Below are 22,525 nucleotides of genomic sequence, written 5' to 3' on the forward strand. Positions count from 1 at the left end.
TCCTTGAGGCTATGGGAAGATGCGGGATCAAAAAACAAAACCCAGGCACCACACAGCCACAGGAGGAGGCCGGCCAAGGGAAGAGGAAGAGGTGTGCAATCTGCACAACTTCCAAGGACAGAAAAGCCAGCAGCTGGTGTTCCCAGTGCACCAGGCCTGTGTGTAAGGAGCACAGACATGTCGTGGTCATTTGTGAGGGATGTAAGAATTGAAATGGCTGTTAGCAGTCTACTGTGATCAGATGTGTTATGTTAGTTGGTCACAAATCGGATTACATTGTTAAATTATCAGTTCAGTTTTATCTACTGCACTGTGATCAGTTGTGTTTTATTGTATTTGGTCACAAATAAGATTACAATTGTTAAACTATCTATTCAATATGTACTGTGATCAGTTGTTATATTTTATTTGGTCACAAATCAGATGGTAAAATGGTTAAAATATCAACTGTCCAACTGTTATCAGAGGTATGTGTCTACAGAATGTCCATGTCTGTGTACGACAAATAAACACATTTCAAATATAAAATGTATGATTATTTGGCCCAAAGCATTGCTAAAGTGATTATTTGAAGCAAATTATTGTTATAGTATGAAGTAATTTAATTCAAAATCACACTTGGATAAATGGGTCATTTTTGACCCATGTGGTGTAATAATCCAAAATCTATTTTTATTCCTAAAATAATAAACAGACAATGGAAGCATTGACCTTGTACTAATCAAAAACAAGATATTAAAATTATAATTGGGACATTTAATAATAAAATAAATTGATTTAAAAAAAAAAAATACAGCAAAGAAACACTCACCCAGCCTGAAAACACATGGAAAATGAATGCGGGTCATTTTTGACCCATGTTGCGCATTAGAAGGGGTGTTCATATGTTGTGCATCAAAGGGTTAAAGCAACTGAAGTGAGAAAGCAGGCTAGTAGAATCCACCAGAGCAGTACAGAGACGCTGTCACAGAAACACCGGAAATGACACAACTCGCTTACCGCAATACGTCAGCACGTCAGCACCACACATTAACTGCTTAGTCATTTGGGACTATGATCTCCTCACTCACTCATCATTCACTATTCTTCATCAACATTTTCTACAATGGTCAATACAGGCTCGTTCCTCATTTTGCTCATCAATTTCCAAATACTGCATGAGCCTGTTGATGCCCCTATAATTAAGAGGTATTTTGGGGTCATTCTTTGGTGGCTTTAGTACTGGTTTAATAATGGACTTGTACCGCATTGAAGGGATTATATTATGTTCAAAGCATGTCTTGAAAAGACAAAAGAGGACCACTGACAGATATCGAGATTTTACAGCCTTATTTGGGTAATCTTTGATGCCTTATTTGGGATAACTACCAGTTTTTGCCAGAGCTTGCTAAAGTTTGTTGCTAAGACAGAGACAGGTCTCAAACAAACTTAATTTTTACCTGATTTGTCTGTCTGAATAATGTCATTTTAGTTTCAAAATGTTTGGGTTGTGAAAAAATGGGTCCAATATTTACTTTGGTGACCATGGGGCGGGAAGTGGTTCATGTGGATACTGTGCTCCTGCAGCCAAGTTCTACTGGCCTTGGATGTGTGGCAAGGGGCATTATCTTGTTGAAACATCCAGTTTTTACCTTGACGGAACAGTGCATGCGCAGAAGGGAGCATGTGGGTTTCGAAAACGGTACAATACTTGGTAGAGTTCAATGTGCCATCACAGACAGTGAGATGACCAACACCAGCAGCACTCATGCATCCCCAAACCATGATACTGCCTCCACCATGCTTGACAGTAGGTACTGTACATGCTGGAGATAATGCTTCACCTGGCCTTCTGTGTACCCTCACATTAGTAGGAGGAAGATAAAGCTGGAAACTGGACTCATCTGACCACAAAATCTTCTTCCAATTCCTGGCTGTCCAGTTCTTGTGTGCCTGGGCCCAACGACGCCGGGCTAACCTCTGTCTCTCATTGATCAGGGGCTTCTTGATAGCCTTGTAGGACTTTAAGCCATGATCTAAAAGTCGGCCATGTACAGTGTGGGTGGAACACTGGACACCAGTTTGGTTTGACCACTGCTGCTGAAGCTCCTGTGATGTCATTCGGCGGTTTTGCCTGCACATGCGGATCAGGATGCGGTCATTTCTTGCTGAAGAAACCCTTGGACGCCCAGATCTTGGTTTGTCTTCCAAGCTGTTGGTTCGTCTGTATTTCTGCAGAGTGTATCCAACTGCTGAAGGACTGCATCTGCACTTCCTGGCTATCTGGCGGCAGCTGTACCCTTCCTGGCTGAGAATCTTTATCTTCAGGTGTGTTTCCTGCATTAGGTTCCTTGTTTTAGCCATTTTTGTGTCTGAAGAACTTTCAAATGTGCTGGCTTTATGTAGACATGAAGCTCGGCAACAAAAATTGTCTTTTAATAAAAAGAACGACCTTCATCACTGGTACCAAAATGACCCAATACTCAAAATTTCTTATGTATTTTTATGGAACCAATCAATTTTAAGTTTTTAATGGCTTTTTTAGGATTTATTTAGTATTTTAGCTGTGACTGTACTAAAAGAAATTGCACTTGAAGACCTAAGAGTGATTCTTAATGCAATAATGGCCACAGAGCTAAAAGATAATTTGCACTACGGTCTTTTAGCAAAGGACAGCCCAACAAGTCTGAAGACTTTGAAATTGAGGAGGAAGAGCATTTCTTTGTTGAGCCGTATTTATTAAAGCCCAAGTATACAGACGCGGAACTCAGGCTACTGGACGAAGCAGCTGCCGCAGCTCATGAGCCTAACCCTCAGCCAGCCGCAGAATACCGGAGTCAAGCACTGGAAACCTGGTGGTGTAGTTGTTTCAAATGCAAAACATTGCCAATGGATGAGGAATTGGCAATGCCTACACCTGAGAATCTGGACATCAGTACTGACGAGACTGCTGCTCTTTAGAGACTGTGCATCACCAATCACCCTGAGCGCGCACACGTGAGTGCGGAGCACAGAGAAGCAGTCAGAGCTACAGGCTACAATGAGGCTAAAAACATAGTTCATATGACGTTTTTCGAAACAACTTTTTATGTCGGGGCTTCAGGACACTTGGATCACTACGGATGAGCATATTGGAGATATTTTGTGGCATCAATTTTGTGTTCTTGGATGTTAGTCTTAGGCGCCGTCTGCCATTAGGCGTGCTAGCCGCTCCCCCCGCTGATCTCCGCAAGGGAAGTGAGGACTCTAAAACTTCACCAGAGCCTTCCTCAGCATGAGGGTGAGTAGATAATGGCTGAATTTTCCTTTTTGGGTGCACTATCCCTTTAATCTTTGAATCTGGTAAATGAGTAATTATTTTCTTCAGTTCCTGTTGCCTTACTTTTGCTTCTGCACTTGAGCCTGAATAACTGTGACAGTGTGAACCAACCAAAATATGGACCTAGCAGAGCAATGCTTGTTGTCAGTAAGGGTTTTTGAGTTTGATCGAATCCTGGCAGATTTCATTGCCTCTTACTCATGTTAGCGTATTCCGCTTTCGGAGAAAATCTTTGTACAATGGCAGTATTTTAAGGAGGTGCCAATGGTCAGTCATTTCGTTCCTCACCAGGTGTCCTGAAAAACAAAACAAAACAAAACTGTTTCTCAGGGCCATGTAACTATCATGCCAGGCTGTTCCAGAGCCCATCCTTTCAGCTCCTCAGTCCATGGTCCCAACCAACCAGCCTGCGCCTCAGATGTCTAGTGACCCTGAACCTCCGCAATCCAGCACTATGACTGACACCCAGCCAAACCCCAAAATGGACCCTGAGTAGGTCATTCTGGCTGACGCTTCACTGTTCCTACCTTGGAGGTCATGACCAATATCCTTTTTGCTACTGTGTCGGGGGTCCCGGCAAATGTCCTATTTGCTCCTGCATTAGGGGTCCTAGTTGACATCTCGTCTGTCCCTCAGTCAGGGGTCACAGCTGACATCAGTCAGTCTATCCCTGAGTTGGGGGTTCAAGCTGAAATCTGGTCAGTTCCTGAGGCCTCCCATCTCTCAGCCAATGTCTTGTCAGTTCCTCAGTTGAGGGTCTTAGCTAACATCTCATCTGTTCCTGTGTCAATGTCTCATCTGTTTTTGAGTTCCATCCAACATCTCTTCGGTTTCTGGTTCTCAGTCGGCAGCCAACAACTGTTACTGCTGAGCTCCAGCAATCTCCTGTTTCTGTGCTGTTCATGTTCACGATGAATCACCTCTACGTACTGTACTAAAGTTTGTTTTGGAGTTCCATGAGGTTCTGTGCTCGGACCAATCCTGTTCACTCTATATATGCTTCCTTTAGGTAACATCATTAGAAATCACTCTGTAAATTTCCATTGTTATGTGGATGATACACAGTTGTATTTATCTATGAAGCCAGAAGAAAGTAATCAATTAACTAAACTTCATAACTGCCTTAAAGACATAAAAACCTGGATGAGCACCAATTTCCTGATGTTAAATTCAGACAAAACTGAAGTTATTGTTCTTTGCCCCAAACAACTCAGAGACTCTTTATCTGATGACATAGTTTCTCTAGATGGCATTGCTCTGGCCTCTAGCACTACTGCAAGAAACCTTTGAGTAATGTTTTCATTATTTATATTTATATTAGCATTTTTTCATCTGCGTAATATTGCGAAAATTAGGACTATCCTGACCCGGAAGGATGCAGAAAAATTGGTCCACGCTTTTGTTACCTCAAGGCTGGATTACTGTAACTCTCTATTATCAGGTAAGTCTAATAAGTCTTTAAAAACTCTCCAGTTAATTCAGAATGCAGCAGCACGTGTACTAACAGGAACTAAGAAACGAGTTCGAGTAAGAAACAAGTAAGAAACCAAATCTGCATGCCCCCCCACCCCCCCAAACACATGCACCCTTACTACCTGCCATTGAAATTCTAAAGTAAAATATGTACAAATTCACTAACATATCTTGGACAAACCACATGCAGAACTGCAACACTTGAACTGATAGTAATCCTAACAGGGATTTGTTATGTTTAGTTATAATTATGATGATTACATTATTTCGGATGGTGGTATGTGGTTGACTATCGTAGAATAGCAATGAAAAAATAATGTTTTTTTGTTGTTGTTTTTCAGTTTCAGTTATATATGGGGGGCGGGGGGGGGGGGCATTTTGGGCATATCTAAACATTGGTTGTTGAAATATGATTCTCTCATTCACCGCTATTATGATTTATGATGGCGGTTGACACAAGTACATCGCGCTCGCGAGGCTAACGGCCAAGTGTTAAAGACAAACTAAAATGAAAGCTGTCTGTATGTAGGCTAGCACTTTATCTGAAAATCTACCCGAGGTAGCCAACCAGCAGACAGTGAGTGTCCTCAGCAGAGGAGGGACAGAGTGTGAAGGAGAGGGGAGAGGGACATGCTGGTAGAAAGATAGTGGGTCTCATTCATGAAAAGTGAGTAAATCTGTGTGTAGATTTGCACATAAAAGCCTACGCCACTAAAAACCTACTCCGGATTCAGGAACGCCGCAGGAAACTCCGATTTGATCGTAAACACGTGTGTATGATCATGAATGCCAATCCATCGTAAAGTGACAGCGCACTCCCAGTATTCAGCAATTAGCATAAATCCCCGCCCATGAATAGCCAATGACCACCACATAAGGAGGTGTAGGTGCATCCAGTCGACCTGTCAGTCATGGCACAAAGAAAGAAAGAGAGAGAAAGAAAAAAGAATTTTTCCGAAGTGGAGATCGAAATAATTTTGGGTGAAGTGGACTTAAGAAAAAACATTTTATTTTCTTCAGTTAGTAGTGGTGTGACAGGGACAGGCAAAGCGAAGGCCTGGAGGGAGGTAACAGATGCTGTTAATGTTGTCTCCATGGTACAAAGAACCATGTCAGAGGTGAAGCGTAAATGGTTTGATATGAAACTGGAGGCAAAGAAACGCATAAGCACACACAAAAAATACAGCGATCACCAAATAAACAGAAGATTCATTTGTGGGGTTTTGAATGACGTGGGAATGAGAAACCAGAGATGTTTTGTGCGTAATGGATAAACTCTAAATCAGTGATGGCTGTCGGAATGTAGAGCTATTTAACATTTATTTTAACAAATGATACGGATAAAATATAGCCTACAGCAGTTTGTATGCATTGTCTTCAAATGATTTGAATCTTAATAGCCTAAAGCTCTGTTTTATACAACGTAAATTAAACATTTTTCAAATCAGATTTATTCATTCAAATGATCAAAAAGCCACAAAACCCCCCCAAAAATAGGTGTTGTCTCAAATAATTGGCGTGTGCTCCTTCGTGGCTCCACCACCTGCTGCCCCTGTTGAACCCAGGCACCGAGGCCGAAGAGGCTGTGATCCGGCTGTCCTTACAGATATTTTTATTATCATCATTCAACATGTAGAAAGAACGTGTAATCTATTGAGTCGATTTACATAGATAATTCACAATCATGAACCTAATCTGGATCTTAAACCTGCTAATTGCCAACTAATTTAATTAAATGTGTTATATTTTTAATATTTTGTAATGTTTAGATTACGTCTTTTAAAGGCATCTGTGTATTGTGTGCATAACAGAGCGCAATACGAATTAAAATTGTAATTTCCAATAGTGACAAGCAATATTTATGTGCTTTACTAAATTTACACAAGCACTACGAGTGGTCAGGAGCAGGAGTAGATTTTGTTAGTAGCTACGAAAAGATCGGAGCTACTAAAATATTGATGAATGCGGACATGCACGTAAATTTCCCTCTACGAACAGTTTACACACAAATTCCTTCTGCCCACGTTTCATGAATGAGACCCAGTGTGTGTTATTAGATACTGTTAATGTCACTTATTATGCTTCTGATAGCTCTTTTTTTGGTCTGTTTCTGCATTATGTTGAGGAGGGCCATGCCTCTATAAATATATGAATGTATGCAAAAAAAAAAAAAAAAAGGTTTTTTTGGCAGCAGCGCTTGCTCGCTGCTAAAAATGTGGCCAATCGACATTATCTGGTTTTGAAATGTGGCCCAGTTGAAATAGTAATTGAATAGCCCTGCTGTGGTTTGTTTGTTTGTTAGCTATCTAACAACACATCAAAAATAATTGTAAGCCAGTCTTGTTCAGTGAATCAGTTTATCATGTATACTCAAAAAATATTTAGGTCTAATATTTAAGATTGTTTGCTTATAAATACATGAACCTGGTTGTTCTATATTTAAAACACATTGGGTTTATTAGTACTATTTAATAAATCACATTATTACTTATAAGTACTTGAGCTTGTTTTATTTATTCATTTCACAGATAGTTATACATCCTTAAATCCTTAAATTAAATTCATTATGGATGTGGACTTAAAATCATTGTTTTATTTTATGGCCTTGTTGCCCTGGCTTTTGGCCTTTGAGACCTCAAAAAATTGACAACACAAAAGGCCAAGTGGCCTTACCCCTAAAATGACGAAATCCTGATTACGCGTGTGACCCACCACACAAATCAAAGAAGAAGAACAGTGGCTGTAACTATCCACAAATTAGGAAAAGAATGAGGTCTGGGAGCTCCTACCCTCCGAGCAGACAATGAGATCAGCCGCCATATAACAGGAATGGTAAATGATTGTTATTGCCATGTTATACCATAGTTATTATAAAGTGCTGCCGACGTGTATGTTTTATGTCTCACTAGAGGCCAAAGTTGTGTTACATGTCACACCCCCATGCCCCTGTTGATTTCGCTATGCCAAGACGCTGTCTTAGATTGCACACTGGAGTGCCATGATGATGTCATAATTTTGCTCTGTGTTAAAATGCAAAGCAGGCATATAGAAGGGACTTTGTAGTGGCCCCATAGCACCATCTCTGTGTAAAAAGTACTTGTGTTTACATGACATGGAAATATTAATTTGTGACTGCTGTCAGCACTTTTTACCCTACTCTGGACTTTTTTTTTTGCCAGTGCCCCTTGTTGTTCAGTAACAAAGTAATGGTATTTAGCCTATGCAACCTTTTTTTACGGGTTCTCCCCGTGTCAGCATGGGTTCTCTCCGGGCACTCCGGCTTCCTCCCACAGTCCAAAGACATGCAGATTGGGGACCAGGTTAATTGACAACTCTAAATTGTCCGTAGGTGTGAATGTGAGCGTGAATGGTTGTCTGTCTCCATGTGTCAGCCCTGCGATAGTCTGGCGACCTGTCCAGGGTATACCCTGCCTCTCGCCTGATGTCAGCTGGGATAGGCTCCAGCCCCCCCGCGACCCTCAAGAGGATGAAGCGGTTAGAAGATGAATGAATGTTAACTAGATTCTAAGTAAAATCAACCTGTCAGACTTTTCAGAGTGTATTAAAGATACAAGAAGTTTCATGTTTATTTCAGATGACAAAAAGAATGACTTTTTTTAGTTAATACATGCTGGAAAGTCTTCTAATTGTTGATTAGATGTCTTTAGAAACATAATTTAATGAGTTTAGTACAGTACACGCACTCAACTCATCATTTCAATTCAAAAGACTTCATGTCAAGTTTTGAAGTCGTCCACAAAAAGGAACTTTAAGGTGGACTGACCCCAAATTAATGAAATTTATATGTTTACATTAACTTAAAAGATTGACTGATTAAAAAAGAAAAATCTTGTGTGATGTTTTACAGTAAATGTATTCCATAGGTGTGATATTTCATTTCAAATGAAAGATGTCGAACTCCTGGTGGTGTTACATGAAAAGTCAAGGTATGACCAAAATCACTGGGATTTTTTTCCTCTTGGGGACATTTACAGTCCCATTAATGGTTGCCAAATGCAGCTCTGATGTACTGGAGTGTTGGTAGAAGTCCAAGTGGTGGACATCCATTAGGTCGGCTGCACCACAAGAGGTAAGAAGGAAGATGTTCTATTGTTTCTTTCTTATTTGGTTAAAGTGATCCTTCTCCCTTAACCCGCTTCTGGCTGTGGCAAAGCACAGCCATAAGAATTACATGTCATGAACAACGCGCAAAAGCCCCTTGTTCTATTAACTAGTAGCTCTTATGTTAAAAAGCCTCACATTTAAGTGTTGAGCTTTTTAGACATGCTGCTAGTCTGGCTCTGGGGATGACAATGTGGGCAGTCAGATGTACTACTTTGGTACAAACAAAAATATCTCATTAACTTTTGGCTGCATTGCCAAGAAATTTTGAACAGACACTCACAGTCCCCAGAGGATCAATCATACTGACTTTGGTTACCGTGGACTTTTTATCTGACACTGTCAGGTCATGTCCATTACTTTGGTTTTATGTCCAAATACCTGCAAAATCAATGCTATTTATATCAGTCTCTTTATTTTGTTTGCTAATTAGCTGATGTTGACCACATTAAACACTTTGAGAATGCACCAGGCCCCAAGACAAGAGCTGGGCTTTGAAGCCAATTTTTGTAGGGACAAAACAGTTACACGTGAGGCCCTGCAGCCCAAAATGACTTTTCTCCTTTGACCTACACACTAAAAGAGAAGGCTATAAATCAGTGGATACATTCTTTAGCATCACAACCCTTGCAAAACAACTTTGCACTACTGGAATTTAAACACTGAAGTGTTGCTGGTTGTCCCTACCTGTTCACACAGTATGCACTGCGGTTAATACTAGTGCTCCACCACAACTTAAGAAGCCCCATTCTGAGTGTTTTTCCCCTTGAACCATGTAGACGGATCATATTTTATCACTCAGAGTCACCATCTGTCAAACTGTGAGGTGTTTTTTAATAATGCTGCAATCTGTTACGCTTCAAAGTTGTCTGTCTTGATGATCTAGATTTTGTCTCCAGTTACACAACAACAAGTCTTAACAGGTCAGACTTGTCTTATACCTTAGAATAATAACACACACACACACACACACACACACACACACACGGGAGCACAGCAGAAACCTTGAATCTATTTACCAACCCAGATGCATTATCGCAGTACAGCCCTGCAGGTAACATTGTCCATGGACCCGGGTCAAGGCCATCTCACACACAGACACACACACACACACACACCATACATGGAATTCTATTTCCTAGAGAAATCCCAGTGAGATAACGTGCACGTAGTTCATTGTTTAGGACACCTTATAATTTACTCTACTGAAATGTGTTAATATAACAGATAGAACTAGGATAAGTCTCTCTATTACACTTTTAAAAAAGACTTACTGTTCATGCAAACTTGTATACTTGTGTATTATTTATTATTTTATATATGAAAATATGTTTATTTTTAGATTTTAAAAAATCATCTCCCCTTACTTCATCCATAAATAGATATAGGGTTATCACAAAGAAAATCATTGCAGATAGATAAATGCTTGTTTTGTTGCACAACAAATAATTGGGAAAAAACACAACTTTTTCCATGTGCAATTCCAGTGTGACACAGCTAAAGCTGATCTCAGTGATGATATCATATCATTTTCCTGAATCCGCCCTTGGGCCCACCCTGAGGGAAGAGGCAAGTATAAAAACATGTCACACACTGCCTGTCATCACACTAGGTTAAACTGACAGTGTTCACACAAAGGCTGCTTGCACAATTTGCAGTGACAAGCAGTGTCACTTTGCATTCATAGTCACCTGGCAGGAAAACTACAGGAACCTCAGGCAGGATCTTTATTACACATTCTTCTGTTACCTTTAATGAAGCAGGCAACAGTTAGTTCATCATAGTTCCTGTCAGTGTGATCTGTGTGGAGCATTAGTTGTGTTTAGTGAAGGTCCTGGGGTGTTGCATCTTCCTCTCATCATCATCGACAACCACACCATGATTTTAAGCATCGCTCTGATCTGGGCAGTAGTGGTAGGATTCTGCTGCCTGCTGTGGCTTGCTGTGGGGATACGGCGCAGGTAAGATGAGACATAGGACATGTAAGATTATTCATTGTTTCAGTTGTCGTACTTTGCTTACACAGTGTGTCTAGCCCTTTAAACATTAATAGAAATATGCTGATGGACACAGATCAACAAGGACGGCAAGCAAAAATGCTGTGCATGCTACCACTTAAGTAATGACCATTATGTCATTACCTAATAACATAAGGACTGTGCTGATCAAACAAGGGCTTATGCGAAGGTGCTGGAATTTGTTTGGTATGCCGCTGATTCACAAACATTGTGTGCTGTCAGTGCTTATCTGCTGTGGTCAAACATAGTCAGACTGATCAAATCTGAAAATAGTTTCTAATGTAAAAAAAAAAAAAAAAGAATTCTGTTTACAAGAGCATCATTAGGACATTTAGGCTGGCGTGTTACCGTAACAATGTTGGAAACTGGTTTGTAATGTTTTGGAAATGTTGTAGTTGTTAGGAGGATCATGTTTTGACTTATAAACTAATAACAATAATTATAATAATAACAGACAGACAAGCAGCAGAGTTCTGGATGTACTGAAGTTTATTTAGTTTGGATGATGTACTATAAGCTATTGCAGCATTCCATTCTGGATGTGATGAGGGCATGGATCAGAGTTTCTGCAGCAGAGAGGGAAAGTGATGGGCAGAGACAGGTTATATTTTTAGGTGGAAAAGGGCAGTTCTGGTGATTTGATTGACATGGTGTTCAAAGGAGAGGTTGCTTTCAAAAATAATTTTCAAGGTTGTATTTGTTAGGGGAGGGGAGGGGGACAGACTGGAGTTGGGAGTGGTTTTGGTAAAACACCTGGGACCAATTATGTAATTTCTGATTTATCACAGTTCAGTTTGAGGAGGTTGGCTTTCATCCATGGTTTAATGTCATTGAGTTGCTATGGTGATGGATTTAGTGGAGTTGTAAAGCTGGATGTCATCGGTGTAGACCATGATAGCATATGATAGCATATAAAATTACCAAGGGGGAGCATGTAGAGTACCAAGCAGTGAACCCTGGGAGATGCCTTGGGACAGAGGAGCGGGGGAGGAGGTGCAGTTATTGATATTGTTGTACTGTTGCTGATTTGTGAGATATGACCTGAGCCAGGAGAGAACAGTACTGGGAATGTTGAGGAAAGATTCAAGGAGAGGAGAATGTTGTCGTTGATGATGTCAACACATTAATGATTTGCAGAACTGTACAATGCCAAAAATTTCTACGAGTGACTGGGCTGGATTTGAGACATCCCTTGTTTAGACCGTTATAGGGAAAAATGCCCACTAAACCAGAAGGGATTTCATGAATAATTTACATTTTTGACATACATGGTTTTCATTGGAATGAAAGAAATACAAAAAACTTCCATATGCTGGCTGTAAGTTGCATCACTATTGCTCATATTGCTATTACTATTACTATTGCTAATTATTTTAAACAGATACAATCCTTATAATAATCCTCTGAATAGACAAAAAAGTGAGGCCCAGTATAGAAAACATTTTGACTTTCCATCACTGGCACTTTGTATTGACCTTTACTGAATATTGTCTGCTATCTTCCTTGTCAATGCCCATAGGCAACCTGGTGAGCCTGCACTAGAGAATGGCTTCATCCCCTACCTGGGTTGTGCTCTGCAGTTCGGGACAAACCCTCTTCAGTTCCTCCGCAGCCGCCAGAAGAAGTACGGCCATATTTTCACCTGCAAGATCGCAGGCCAGTACATTCACTTCCTGTGTGACCCCTTCTCTTACCATTCAGTCATCAGACAGGGGAGACACCTGGACTGGAGGAAGTTCCACTTTGCTACATCTGTCAAGGTACTGATTTTGTCATTTATAATTCATACCATGTCCTGTCAGGATATTTTGTTTTCCACAAGAGAAGATGTTTTCATGTTTCCAGCGAGTCCAATGACTTAACTCTTCTTCCTATCCTCACCAGGCATTCGGCCATGACAGCTTCGACCCTCGCCATGGCCACACCACAGAGAACCTTCACCAAACCTTTCTGAAGACCCTGCAGGGTGAGGCTCTACCCTCCCTGATAGAGACCATGATGGGCCATCTCCAGGACATCATGCTGAGGTCAGATACACTCAGCCCCAGCAAGGACCACTGGGAGGTGGATGGCATCTTTGCTTTCTGCTACAAGGTCAGTAATTGGACTTTGGACTGTACGCATACAAGAGAAGTTAAAATGCTGCAAGAGGTAGTCTGCTATCAGGCCTAAGGCTCTGTAGTTTATAGTGGTCTGGATTAGACTGATTTTCTTTGTTACTGCTGTCTTCCAGGTGATGTTTGAGTCTGGCTACCTTACTCTGTTTGGTAAAGATCTTGGTGAAGACAAGCGTCAGGCTCAGCAGGCGGCTCAGAAAGCCTTGGTGCTAAACGCTTTGGAGAACTTCAAAGAGTTTGATAAGATCTTCCCAGCACTGGTGGCTGGCTTGCCTATCCATGTCTTCAAAAGTGCCTACAGTGCTAGAGAGGTCAGTGGGTTTTTCCCACAATTATCAAAAGAACCAATGACAAACTGCCTTGACCTGATGCCACAATGTCTCTGTGCTGCCATTTTATTTTAATGTCTTTTTGTACTTGTTTTGATTTTAAATGTCTAGAACCTTGCAAAGACCATGCACGCTGAAAAGTTGTCCAAGAGGGAGAATGTGTCTGATCTGATCTCTATGAGGATGATCCTGAATGATTCCTTATCTACCTTCAATGATGTGAGCAAGGCCAGGACCCATGTGGCTTTGCTCTGGGCTTCACAGGCTAACACCCTGCCTGCTACCTTCTGGAGTCTCTTTTATATGATCAGGTATGCTGATGGCCCTCTTCTTCTTTACTGTGTATGCTTACAGCAGATTAAACAGAAAGCAGCCACAATGTATTGCTCAAGTTAACAGGCAATAGCGGTTGACAATTCTGCTTTGTCTGAACAGTAATGGATCTGGTTCATCTCTATCTGAATTAATTATTTAAACAATCTAGGACTAGGATCATGAATGCTATTAAGTCTCACACCTGCTAATAGTCAAACACCCTCTTCATTCTAGTATCTTGTGAAAATCATCTCTTTATACCTCTTTTTATATTCTGACATTTCTTGAGCTCCACACTCAAACGATTCCACAGTTTCACTCCACAGATGGAAATACAAAAACTTTTTGTTGTCATAGTGCACAGAAGGAGTCTTGAAATTTAATTTCCCCCTTAAGTTATAACCACCTTGCCTTTCAGTGAATAATGTTTAAATATTTCCTGGTCGTAGATTGTTTTTTGCTTCAAATATTATTAGAGCTGTCTGTAATTCCACAAGATCTTTAGATTTTAAGAGTTTTAACAGTAAGAATAATGAGTTTATATGGTCCCTGCCCCAAACCCCTGCACAGTAATTTAGATATGGAAGAACTAATACAGAACAATAGAAATGCATGGCAAAAATAACATATTGTCAATACTTAAGAAGCTCCACTCCCCCCAAATTTCACAAATCGTGTTCACAAGGGGGTTCATGTATTCATGTAGATTAAAGTATCTTTTCCACTGCACAAAAAAACCTACTAACACTTACTAACATCTGGCTTTTCAATGTCATAGGAAAGGTTTTAATTGGCATTTACACTCAGGTCAAATGACTGTAGTTATTTTCGGGTCTGGCTCTGATCGACATTGATGGAAACACAACACACTAATGTTACACCTTTACTGGTGAGATGCAATGACGTACCACCGCAAAATACTGTCTGTCTCCACCCAAGCAGCACGTGAACATCAATCCAAATTATTCTGCACCGAGTTTGAAAGAGAGAAGGAATAAGTAAGAGACATATAAAAAGAAGTGACCACTGTTAAGTATTCACAGGCCTCCATGCTGCTCTCTACTGTTTACTTACTTGTTTTACAGACTGTGATGTTAAGGTGATGTTAAATGTGACACACTGAAAAAACAAAAAACAAAAACCCACACACAGAAAATCATACTCTGGCAATGGAAAGGAGTCTATAGCCTATTTTAACAGGTTTACTTGTGTTTTGAAATATTGCACTAACTTTGGTGCAAAAGGGGTGTAAGAGAAGCTAGGCTCCTTCTGGCTTCCCTGTTATTCACACCTTGCTGCTGATGTCAGTGAGTTACACACTTCAGTTAACTGCAAAGGATTCACAACTAAATACTAAATATCATCATTTTAGTGTATGTCTACTTGTCCAGGTACTTTATGTCTCATTAAACTGAGGAACTGGGTTCTATGTAATAAGAGATGCAAATCCTGCACTGTTCATCTGATGTAAATATACATAGTATAATAAACCTGTTTTCTTTTAGATTTCTATATATTTGCACCAAACACCCTGGTAACAGTTAAATTCCACTGTAGGAAACTGTCATATTGTGCTATTGCAATTAAATGAAATGAATTGTTCCTGCATAGGCTGAAATTATAATAAGTAATCCAATATCAGTAAACCATACAGTGACCATAACATGACTAACAGGCTCCTGTATCTGTGTCCAGGAGTCCAGATGCTATGAAAGCAGCTGGTGAGGAAGTGCAGAAAATTCTGGAGGATTCAGGTCAGACGATTGACCCTAACGACCCCAAACTGAACCTGACCAGGGACCAGCTGGACAAAATGCCTGTTCTAGGTAAGATTACCAATAGATTATTAGAGAAAAAAAGTTACTAGAAAGAGAAGTTTCTTGTACGACAACTAATTCACATCAGGCATTGCCTAGTCTCGTTCACCAGACCTTTCTCAAGACAAGAAAGCTCTGGCTGCACCGACTCTCACTTTAAGATTGGAGAAAAAAATGCCCCGGCTTTTTTTATGTCTTTCAACCAATCACAGTCGTTCTTGGCAGTGCCACAGCAACGGTGCGCTTGAAAACTGCTACACAACCGGAGGTGGTAGGGCAGGACTTCAGCGGGTGGCTCGTTCCGCCCAATGAGAGGCTGATCTATGCAGCGAACTTCCGCCCACTCAGACTAGGCATTGCCTATATAGCTATACAACATATCACTGTGGTCTATGTTTTTTTAATGGAGTACAGAAATGTTGTGAACCTAATGTCTAACTTTGTCTTTCTGTCTACATTCTGTCTATAGACAGTATCATAAATGAAGCCATGCGTCTTTCCAGTGCTTCCATGAATGTGCGTGTTGCCAAGGAGGACTTCCTGCTTCACCTTGACAACCAAGAAGTTTACCGTATTAGGAAAGATGATGTCATTGCCCTATATCCACCCATGCTGCACTACGATCCAGAAATCTATGAGGATCCCTATGTAAGACCGTACAAGAAAGCAATCCTTTTCAGGAAATTATTACAGTTTGTGTTGGCCTACTGAAAACTCATCTTCTTCTTCCCTCTCTCTCCTCTTCACCTTGCAGGAGTACAAGTTTGACCGTTTCCTTGATGAGAACGGTCAGGAGAAGCCCACCTTCTACCGAAAAGGCCGACGGCTGCGTTACTTCAACATGCCCTTTGGTTCTGGCGTGACCAAATGCCCCGGCAGATTTTTTGCTGTGTATGAGATCAAGCAGTTCCTTAGCCTGGTGCTGTCCTACTTTGACATGGAACTACTGGACCCTGCAATCAAAGTCCCGCCTCTTGACCAATCCCGTGCTGGTCTGGGAATCCTCCAGCCTACCTATGATGTGAACTTCAAGTACAAGCTGAAATCAAACCACTAGGCTCTTTGTCAGGCAGAGAGATTTAACTATATATTGTACATAGTGTATATTTAACAGCATCAGTGAAAATGCCTTCCTGTATATGTAAATATAATGAATTGTATATTTTTGTTGCTTTAATTTGCTGCTGAAGAGCATGTAATGTGCATGTATGGCTGGAGCCCTTACAAACTGTTAAAACCTTGGTAGTGTTGTCTTGGTTGGACCAGGACCAGCAGCATCTTGAATTCCTGTGCAAAGACAGATCTAGAGCCACATACATTTATAAAACAAGTGTGTTCTTGCATGTTTGGCCCATTTGTACAAAATCTTGTTTTTCAAATCAAGTTTTTGTACCTTGCAGATCGCTAATGGTTTCAATAGATTTCACTATGTCAGTCTAGACTCCTTAAATCAATCTACAATTACCATGACATAGCACAACAAAATAACTTTTTAAAGAAAAAACAAACAGTCTTTGCTGTGATAGATCCAGTTAGTTACACTGCACAATTTCTTTTTCACCACCTATTTTAAGTGATCACCAAGTCTCGTGTCAAGTGGAATTAATGTTATACTATACATGCATACTCTTATCATGATGGCCCACCAGCAGACGGAGACATGAAATAGAATGCATTTCAGTGTATGTAATATTCATTCATTGTGCAAAATAAGACAAAGCATGTTGGCCGATTCTGATATTTTATTTTGTAGCGGATATCGGAGGATACTAATGACGTGCCGATATTGTTGTGCATCCCTAATGCAGACTTTTTGATTCTGTAGCCTAGCCTAGTCAGTTACATAAAAACAAGAACAACAAAACAAAAAAACTCTACTTTGCATTATTTGGATATTCTTCTCATGTTTTATTAACTCAGTTAGGATACCTGTTAATATTTCCTTTTGTTTTTTTGTTTTTTTTGCAATTTGTGGTAAATGGGCTAAACATGCAAAAACACTGGTATGTTCCTTTCAGCTCTGGAGCCAGTGGAAGTTCACATTTCTGCAGTTTGAGAAAAACTGCCACTCTAATGTGTGTTAGCATTGACTATCACAGCCAACACTCAGCAGTGAAACACATACTTTTACTATCTATGTATTTATTATATGGCATGTAGAAAAATATGTGTGAACATATGAAGTCATCCATTCTGCTCTATCACCACATGTTTGGTACTTTGTCATTTCACAACAGATAATTTCTTCTGTGAGTTCAAATTACACAGTGCAGCATGACCAAACTCTTTTTTAAAATCAAGGAACATCGCTGTAATCAGTAGGCCTATCATTTACTGACTTCACCTTGAAGTATGAGATAGATCTTCCATTAACCTTGGAGTCTGCTCTCTGGCTTTCTCACGCTGTAACGCTGCTGTCCCCACAGATGTGTCAGATTGTTGGCACATGCTGAGCTTATATGTGTCATCAGGCCTCTCAGAGTTATTAATGCAAGGTATGCTGCTTAACAAGATAAGTTGTAGTTTGTGTAAATACAATTCTACACTTAAGGTGCACCCTTAGAAATGAAGAAATGCTCAATGCAAAAGTCTGTGTAACATTTATGCTGCGTAGCTGGCTAAACAGTTTCTTTAAGGAAGGTGTTTGTGAGTGCTGACTCAACACACCCCATTTTCAAACAACACTCCTGACTTTTTCATACTGAGAATTGCATAATCATGACACATAATAGTAAAAACAAACCACATCCGTACTGACCATATTTGCATTTGTAAGGTTCAGTCACTGTATCGAGAAGGAATGTTCTTCAGTTAATGACAGAACTGTTCTCACGTGAAAACCAAACAACCACACCGACATTCAGCATTTACCTTCCAAATTACACATTAACATGCTCTGTGAGCAGAATAAATGTGATGAACCTGGAGCAAGGTCGTAACAATGTGCACAGCTGTTTAACCTGAACAAACATGCCACATGCATGTGTCAACAAGTACACGCTGTACTAACTAATAATAAATCAATATATATGGACAGTTGTCTGTCTGCCATGTTTGATGTCGCTACCTGTTGAACTCAGTGCAAATGCTCTTTCTTTCTCTCTCTGTGCGGAGTACATAAATACATATACACATAATTTTGTTATAGATTATATATCTAACGCAATACTGTGGATAACAGGTAAAAGATTATTTATTTATTATTGTAGGTAACATGTGTCAAATCTAATTAAAAAAAACAAGTTTATTTGTAGAGCACAGTCTCATACAAAGCAATTCAAAGTACTTCACACTGTGATAAAAAAAAATACAGGAGAGGAAAGTTATAAATACAGAACTGACAGCACACACACACACACACCTACACACACACAAGACTAATAACAATTAATTAATTTACACTCTAAATTACATTTAGTTTGTTCTTAAAAGAAGATAGCGTGTATGTATATACTGTATATAAATAAACATATATACGAAGAACTGTGATTACAGTTAATGAAAGAAAAAGATTTTGGTCTAATGTTAATAATAAAAAAAAACAAATGCTGTAGTCACTACAAAGGGGTAGTGTATTAAAAGATTGTGACAGAAAACAAATTAATTATGTTGTCAGTGAACATTTTGCCTATACGTTCAGTATCAGCGTCTTTGGGACTTATCAAGTTCTTGAATTAGCAATTAATTTCCTCATTACATTAATAGAAAATGTACTTTACTGTGCATTAATTACTAACCCTTTCCCTCAGAAACATATTTGCTGTTACAAGTTAGTCCTATATAAACAGAATGCAACCTGTGGGGCGGCCATGCTCATCAAGTAAACATGTCAAAACTGAAGCTAAGAAAATATGACAAAATCTGTGTTGTTGGAGAACAGAGTCCACAAACTCTGGCATCTCAGGTGAAGCTTAACTTGTTTAACAATTTTTACTTTCTTTTGTTACTAATTTCCACAACATTGTTATCAGTAAATAAATGGGATGAGCGCTGCCCTATCTCCCACTCCATTCAGCTTTAATGTTGCTCCAATACCTCTCACACCATGAGCTTGAAGCATGATATATCCAGAAATGCATCTGTGTATTGCGCGTGCGCGCACACACACACACACACACACACACACACACACACACACCATGTCAAAAAACCAGCTGCTTTGAGGTTGACAATAAAGTTCACAAAGTACTTTCAAAATGCAACTGAGTAAGTGACATGGTCTAGTTCATGCCCTATTCAGTGTATTGTTACTGTAACAGTGCATTGTGCAATGCATTGGCACACACACCTGGGTGCGGTCTAATGTAAGACAGAACAAACCTGACCACCTTTCAACCCACAAACGTCATTGCAGCAGTACTTCTTTTTCAGTACACGATTTACTGTGGCTTAGCTTTTCAAAATAAAGCTGACCAAATGCATTAAAGACTATATATGGGTTTAAAAAAAATGCAGAAAATGGGAGAAAAAAGAAACACAAGGGCCTATGTCGTATATAACATGGTTTCTTCATTTTAAACGTGCAAGCCTCATGCCTTATTAAGTGACACTAACTAACTCTGGTTATTGGTTATTTTCAGTTTTGGGACATTTCTTGTAGCATCAAAGAAAGTTTCACACATTTTGAACATTGCAAAGTCAGCTGCATTGCATTCTGTTGCCTGTGTTTTAATGTGTTGTTTGATAACTGCATCAAGAGTTGAGAGTCATAAGTACATAGCACCCCAGGGGTCATATTATGCAGGGCTGCAGAGGAGGCTAAATGCACTCACATTGTAAGTTATGAATATAACTGTGGATCTGAGAGACCAAGGGATGACCGTCACTAAGATCTAAATAGAATGATGGCTTTCGTTCCCCCTACTCTTGAGCCCGTATGTAAACAGTCATGTCTGTGACCCCAGGAGGCGGGACTTCCTGCACTAGGAAAGCAGGGTCCACTCAGCTTGTCCTTAGAGTGTTCTGAGCCACAAGTCAAGTCAAGACAGAGTTATTTATAGATCATATTTAAAACAACAAATGTTGACCAAAGTGCTTCACAAAGAAAAGAAAAAAAGCGTAGTTATGATCAAACTAGAAAATGTTCCAAGAAGTTTTGACAGGTGCCTGCTACTAAGTAAGTATTAATAACAGTAGCTGAGTCATTGATATGTACTTTCTATTACGAAGACTGCATTCTACATGTACTGCATGATCCATTTACTACAGGTACTGAGCACTATGTGTATAATATTGTTTATTTTCAATACATTACAGTATGTATTTAACATTCAAAAAACCAAAAGTGGCAACAGTAGTGTTAGTGGTAAAAGCTGTAGTAGCTTAAGTTAGATGGAAAGCACTGATATCTAACATGCTGTTTAAAATGGAGCTTCTGCTCCTGTCATGTCTCATGCATTTGAGACTTTGACACGCACACACCCACATGTCTGCTGTGGTAATTGCCAGGGGAAACCTGGAGCAGTGGAGAGGGCAGGGGCAGATAGCAGCTCAGAGCAGGCAGCAGTTTTAATGGAGTTGAAACCTCTCATACACTTCCTTTTCCTGCCAAAACCATGAGTCCAATTGTCAACATATGGATCCCATCTTTTTTGTGTTTGTGAAGTCAAAAATGTGATCATGGTCGCAGGTCAGATAAGTGGTGCCGTAACCTGTAACCTGACATGGCGTCGCATAAACAATATAAGTCATCACGTGTGCCGCATAATCATTTGCATAATCGTGATCTCAATTTTGACCAAAATAATTGTGATTATGATTTTTTCCATAATTGAGCAGCCCTAATTGACGATATCTCCTTCATCTGTACTTCTACTGAAGAGAAACGCAATGAATTTCACCACTTTATGAGCACACAAGACTCACATTTGAACTTTACCATGGCCCATGACCAGCACAAAATGAACTTTTTAGACATTCTGGTCATTAACCATAAAAATGGTCTCAGCACTTCTCTATATAGGAAGCCTACAAACAGAAACTCTATTCTGCACGGACAGTCTTATCATCCTACACCTCTGAAAAAAAGTCTCCCCATTGCTCAGTTACACCGTGTCCGCCGTATATGTAGCTGGGACTCTGATTTTAAAGAGAAAGCAACAGACTTAAAAGACAGATTCCTCACGAGGTTACAAAGAGGAATGGGTAACACAGGCCTCCAACCACTTTGCCAAATCTACACAGGCTGAGTGTTTAAATAACACCAGGATCAAAACATCAGACAAGAGACTCACCTGTGCTATTCCATACTCACCTCTGGCCCAGGAGATCTCCAGCCTGGTTAAAACACATTGGCATCACAGTCACAGACTCTTCTCTTAAAGGACATATAGACAAACTACCTCGTGTTGTGTTCAAAAGACCTCCTAACCTGAGGAACATGTTGGTGAGGGCTGACTGCCCTCCTCCTCCATCCACCTCTGTCCTGAGTCCAGTGGAACCTGGATATTAGAAGTGCGGCAACTGCCAGCAATGCAACTTTACCCCTAAAACCAGGACTTTCTATCACCCACACACTGGAAAGGTTATTAAGGTCAAAGGTGTCATCTCTTGTAAAACCAGTAATGTCAGTTACATGTTTAAATGCCCCTGCAGCCTGGCTTATATTGGCAAGACTTCCAGACCTCTGAAAAATAGAATCTCAGAACACATAAGTACGATCAGGAATCATGATAACAAAAGTCCAGTAGCCTGTCACTTTAACCTAATGAACCATCCTGTTGCTTCTCTTAATTATATGGGTATTAAGCATGTTCAACTTCCACAGAGAGGAGGAGATATTAACAATCTGCTTTTGAAGTGTGAATTGTTTTGAACTTATACTTTGGACACTCTGTGACCTAGAGGCCTTAATGAAGAATGTGACATTGGGCCTTTTCTCTAAACTGTTCAGGCTCTGCGTTTCTGGATGTACTTATATGTGTGTATATATAGCCTACAGATATTTATACTACCGTTCCCTGGCTGTTTTATGTTACACCTTTCTGAACTGTAAGAGGCGCCTCTTTTAGTATGTTTGGTACTTCATGACGGTCTG

The 22,525-nt window shown here is 40.0% G+C and overlaps 1 protein-coding gene across 1 annotated transcript; it reads left to right on the forward strand.

Annotated features, from left to right (window-relative positions):
- Nucleotides 1-10,487: 10,487 nt before the first annotated feature.
- Nucleotides 10,488-18,523, forward strand: LOC125902808 (cytochrome P450 7A1). Its single transcript, XM_049599428.1, has 8 exons — nt 10,488-10,854; nt 12,431-12,671; nt 12,796-13,005; nt 13,145-13,339; nt 13,469-13,668; nt 15,368-15,498; nt 15,959-16,137; nt 16,244-18,523. The coding sequence occupies exons 1-8, from the start codon at nt 10,772-10,774 to the stop codon at nt 16,544-16,546; spliced, it is 1,542 nt and encodes a 513-aa protein (XP_049455385.1). The 5' UTR covers nt 10,488-10,771; the 3' UTR covers nt 16,547-18,523.
- The last annotated feature ends 4,002 nt before the right edge of the window (nt 18,524-22,525 follow it).

Source organism: Epinephelus fuscoguttatus, linkage group LG15 (genome assembly GCF_011397635.1).
Source record: "Epinephelus fuscoguttatus linkage group LG15, E.fuscoguttatus.final_Chr_v1".
Classification (NCBI taxonomy): domain Eukaryota; kingdom Metazoa; phylum Chordata; class Actinopteri; order Perciformes; family Serranidae; genus Epinephelus; species Epinephelus fuscoguttatus.

Coding starts and splice junctions, on each gene's coding strand:
- LOC125902808 (XM_049599428.1), top strand. CDS start 10,772: ATGATTTTAAGCATCGCTCTGATCTGGGCAGTAGTGGTAGGATTCTGC. Junction 13,006..13,144: donor TCTTTGCTTTCTGCTACAAG/GTCAGTAATTGG, acceptor GCTGTCTTCCAG/GTGATGTTTGAGTCTGGCTA. Junction 16,138..16,243: donor AAATCTATGAGGATCCCTAT/GTAAGACCGTAC, acceptor TTCACCTTGCAG/GAGTACAAGTTTGACCGTTT.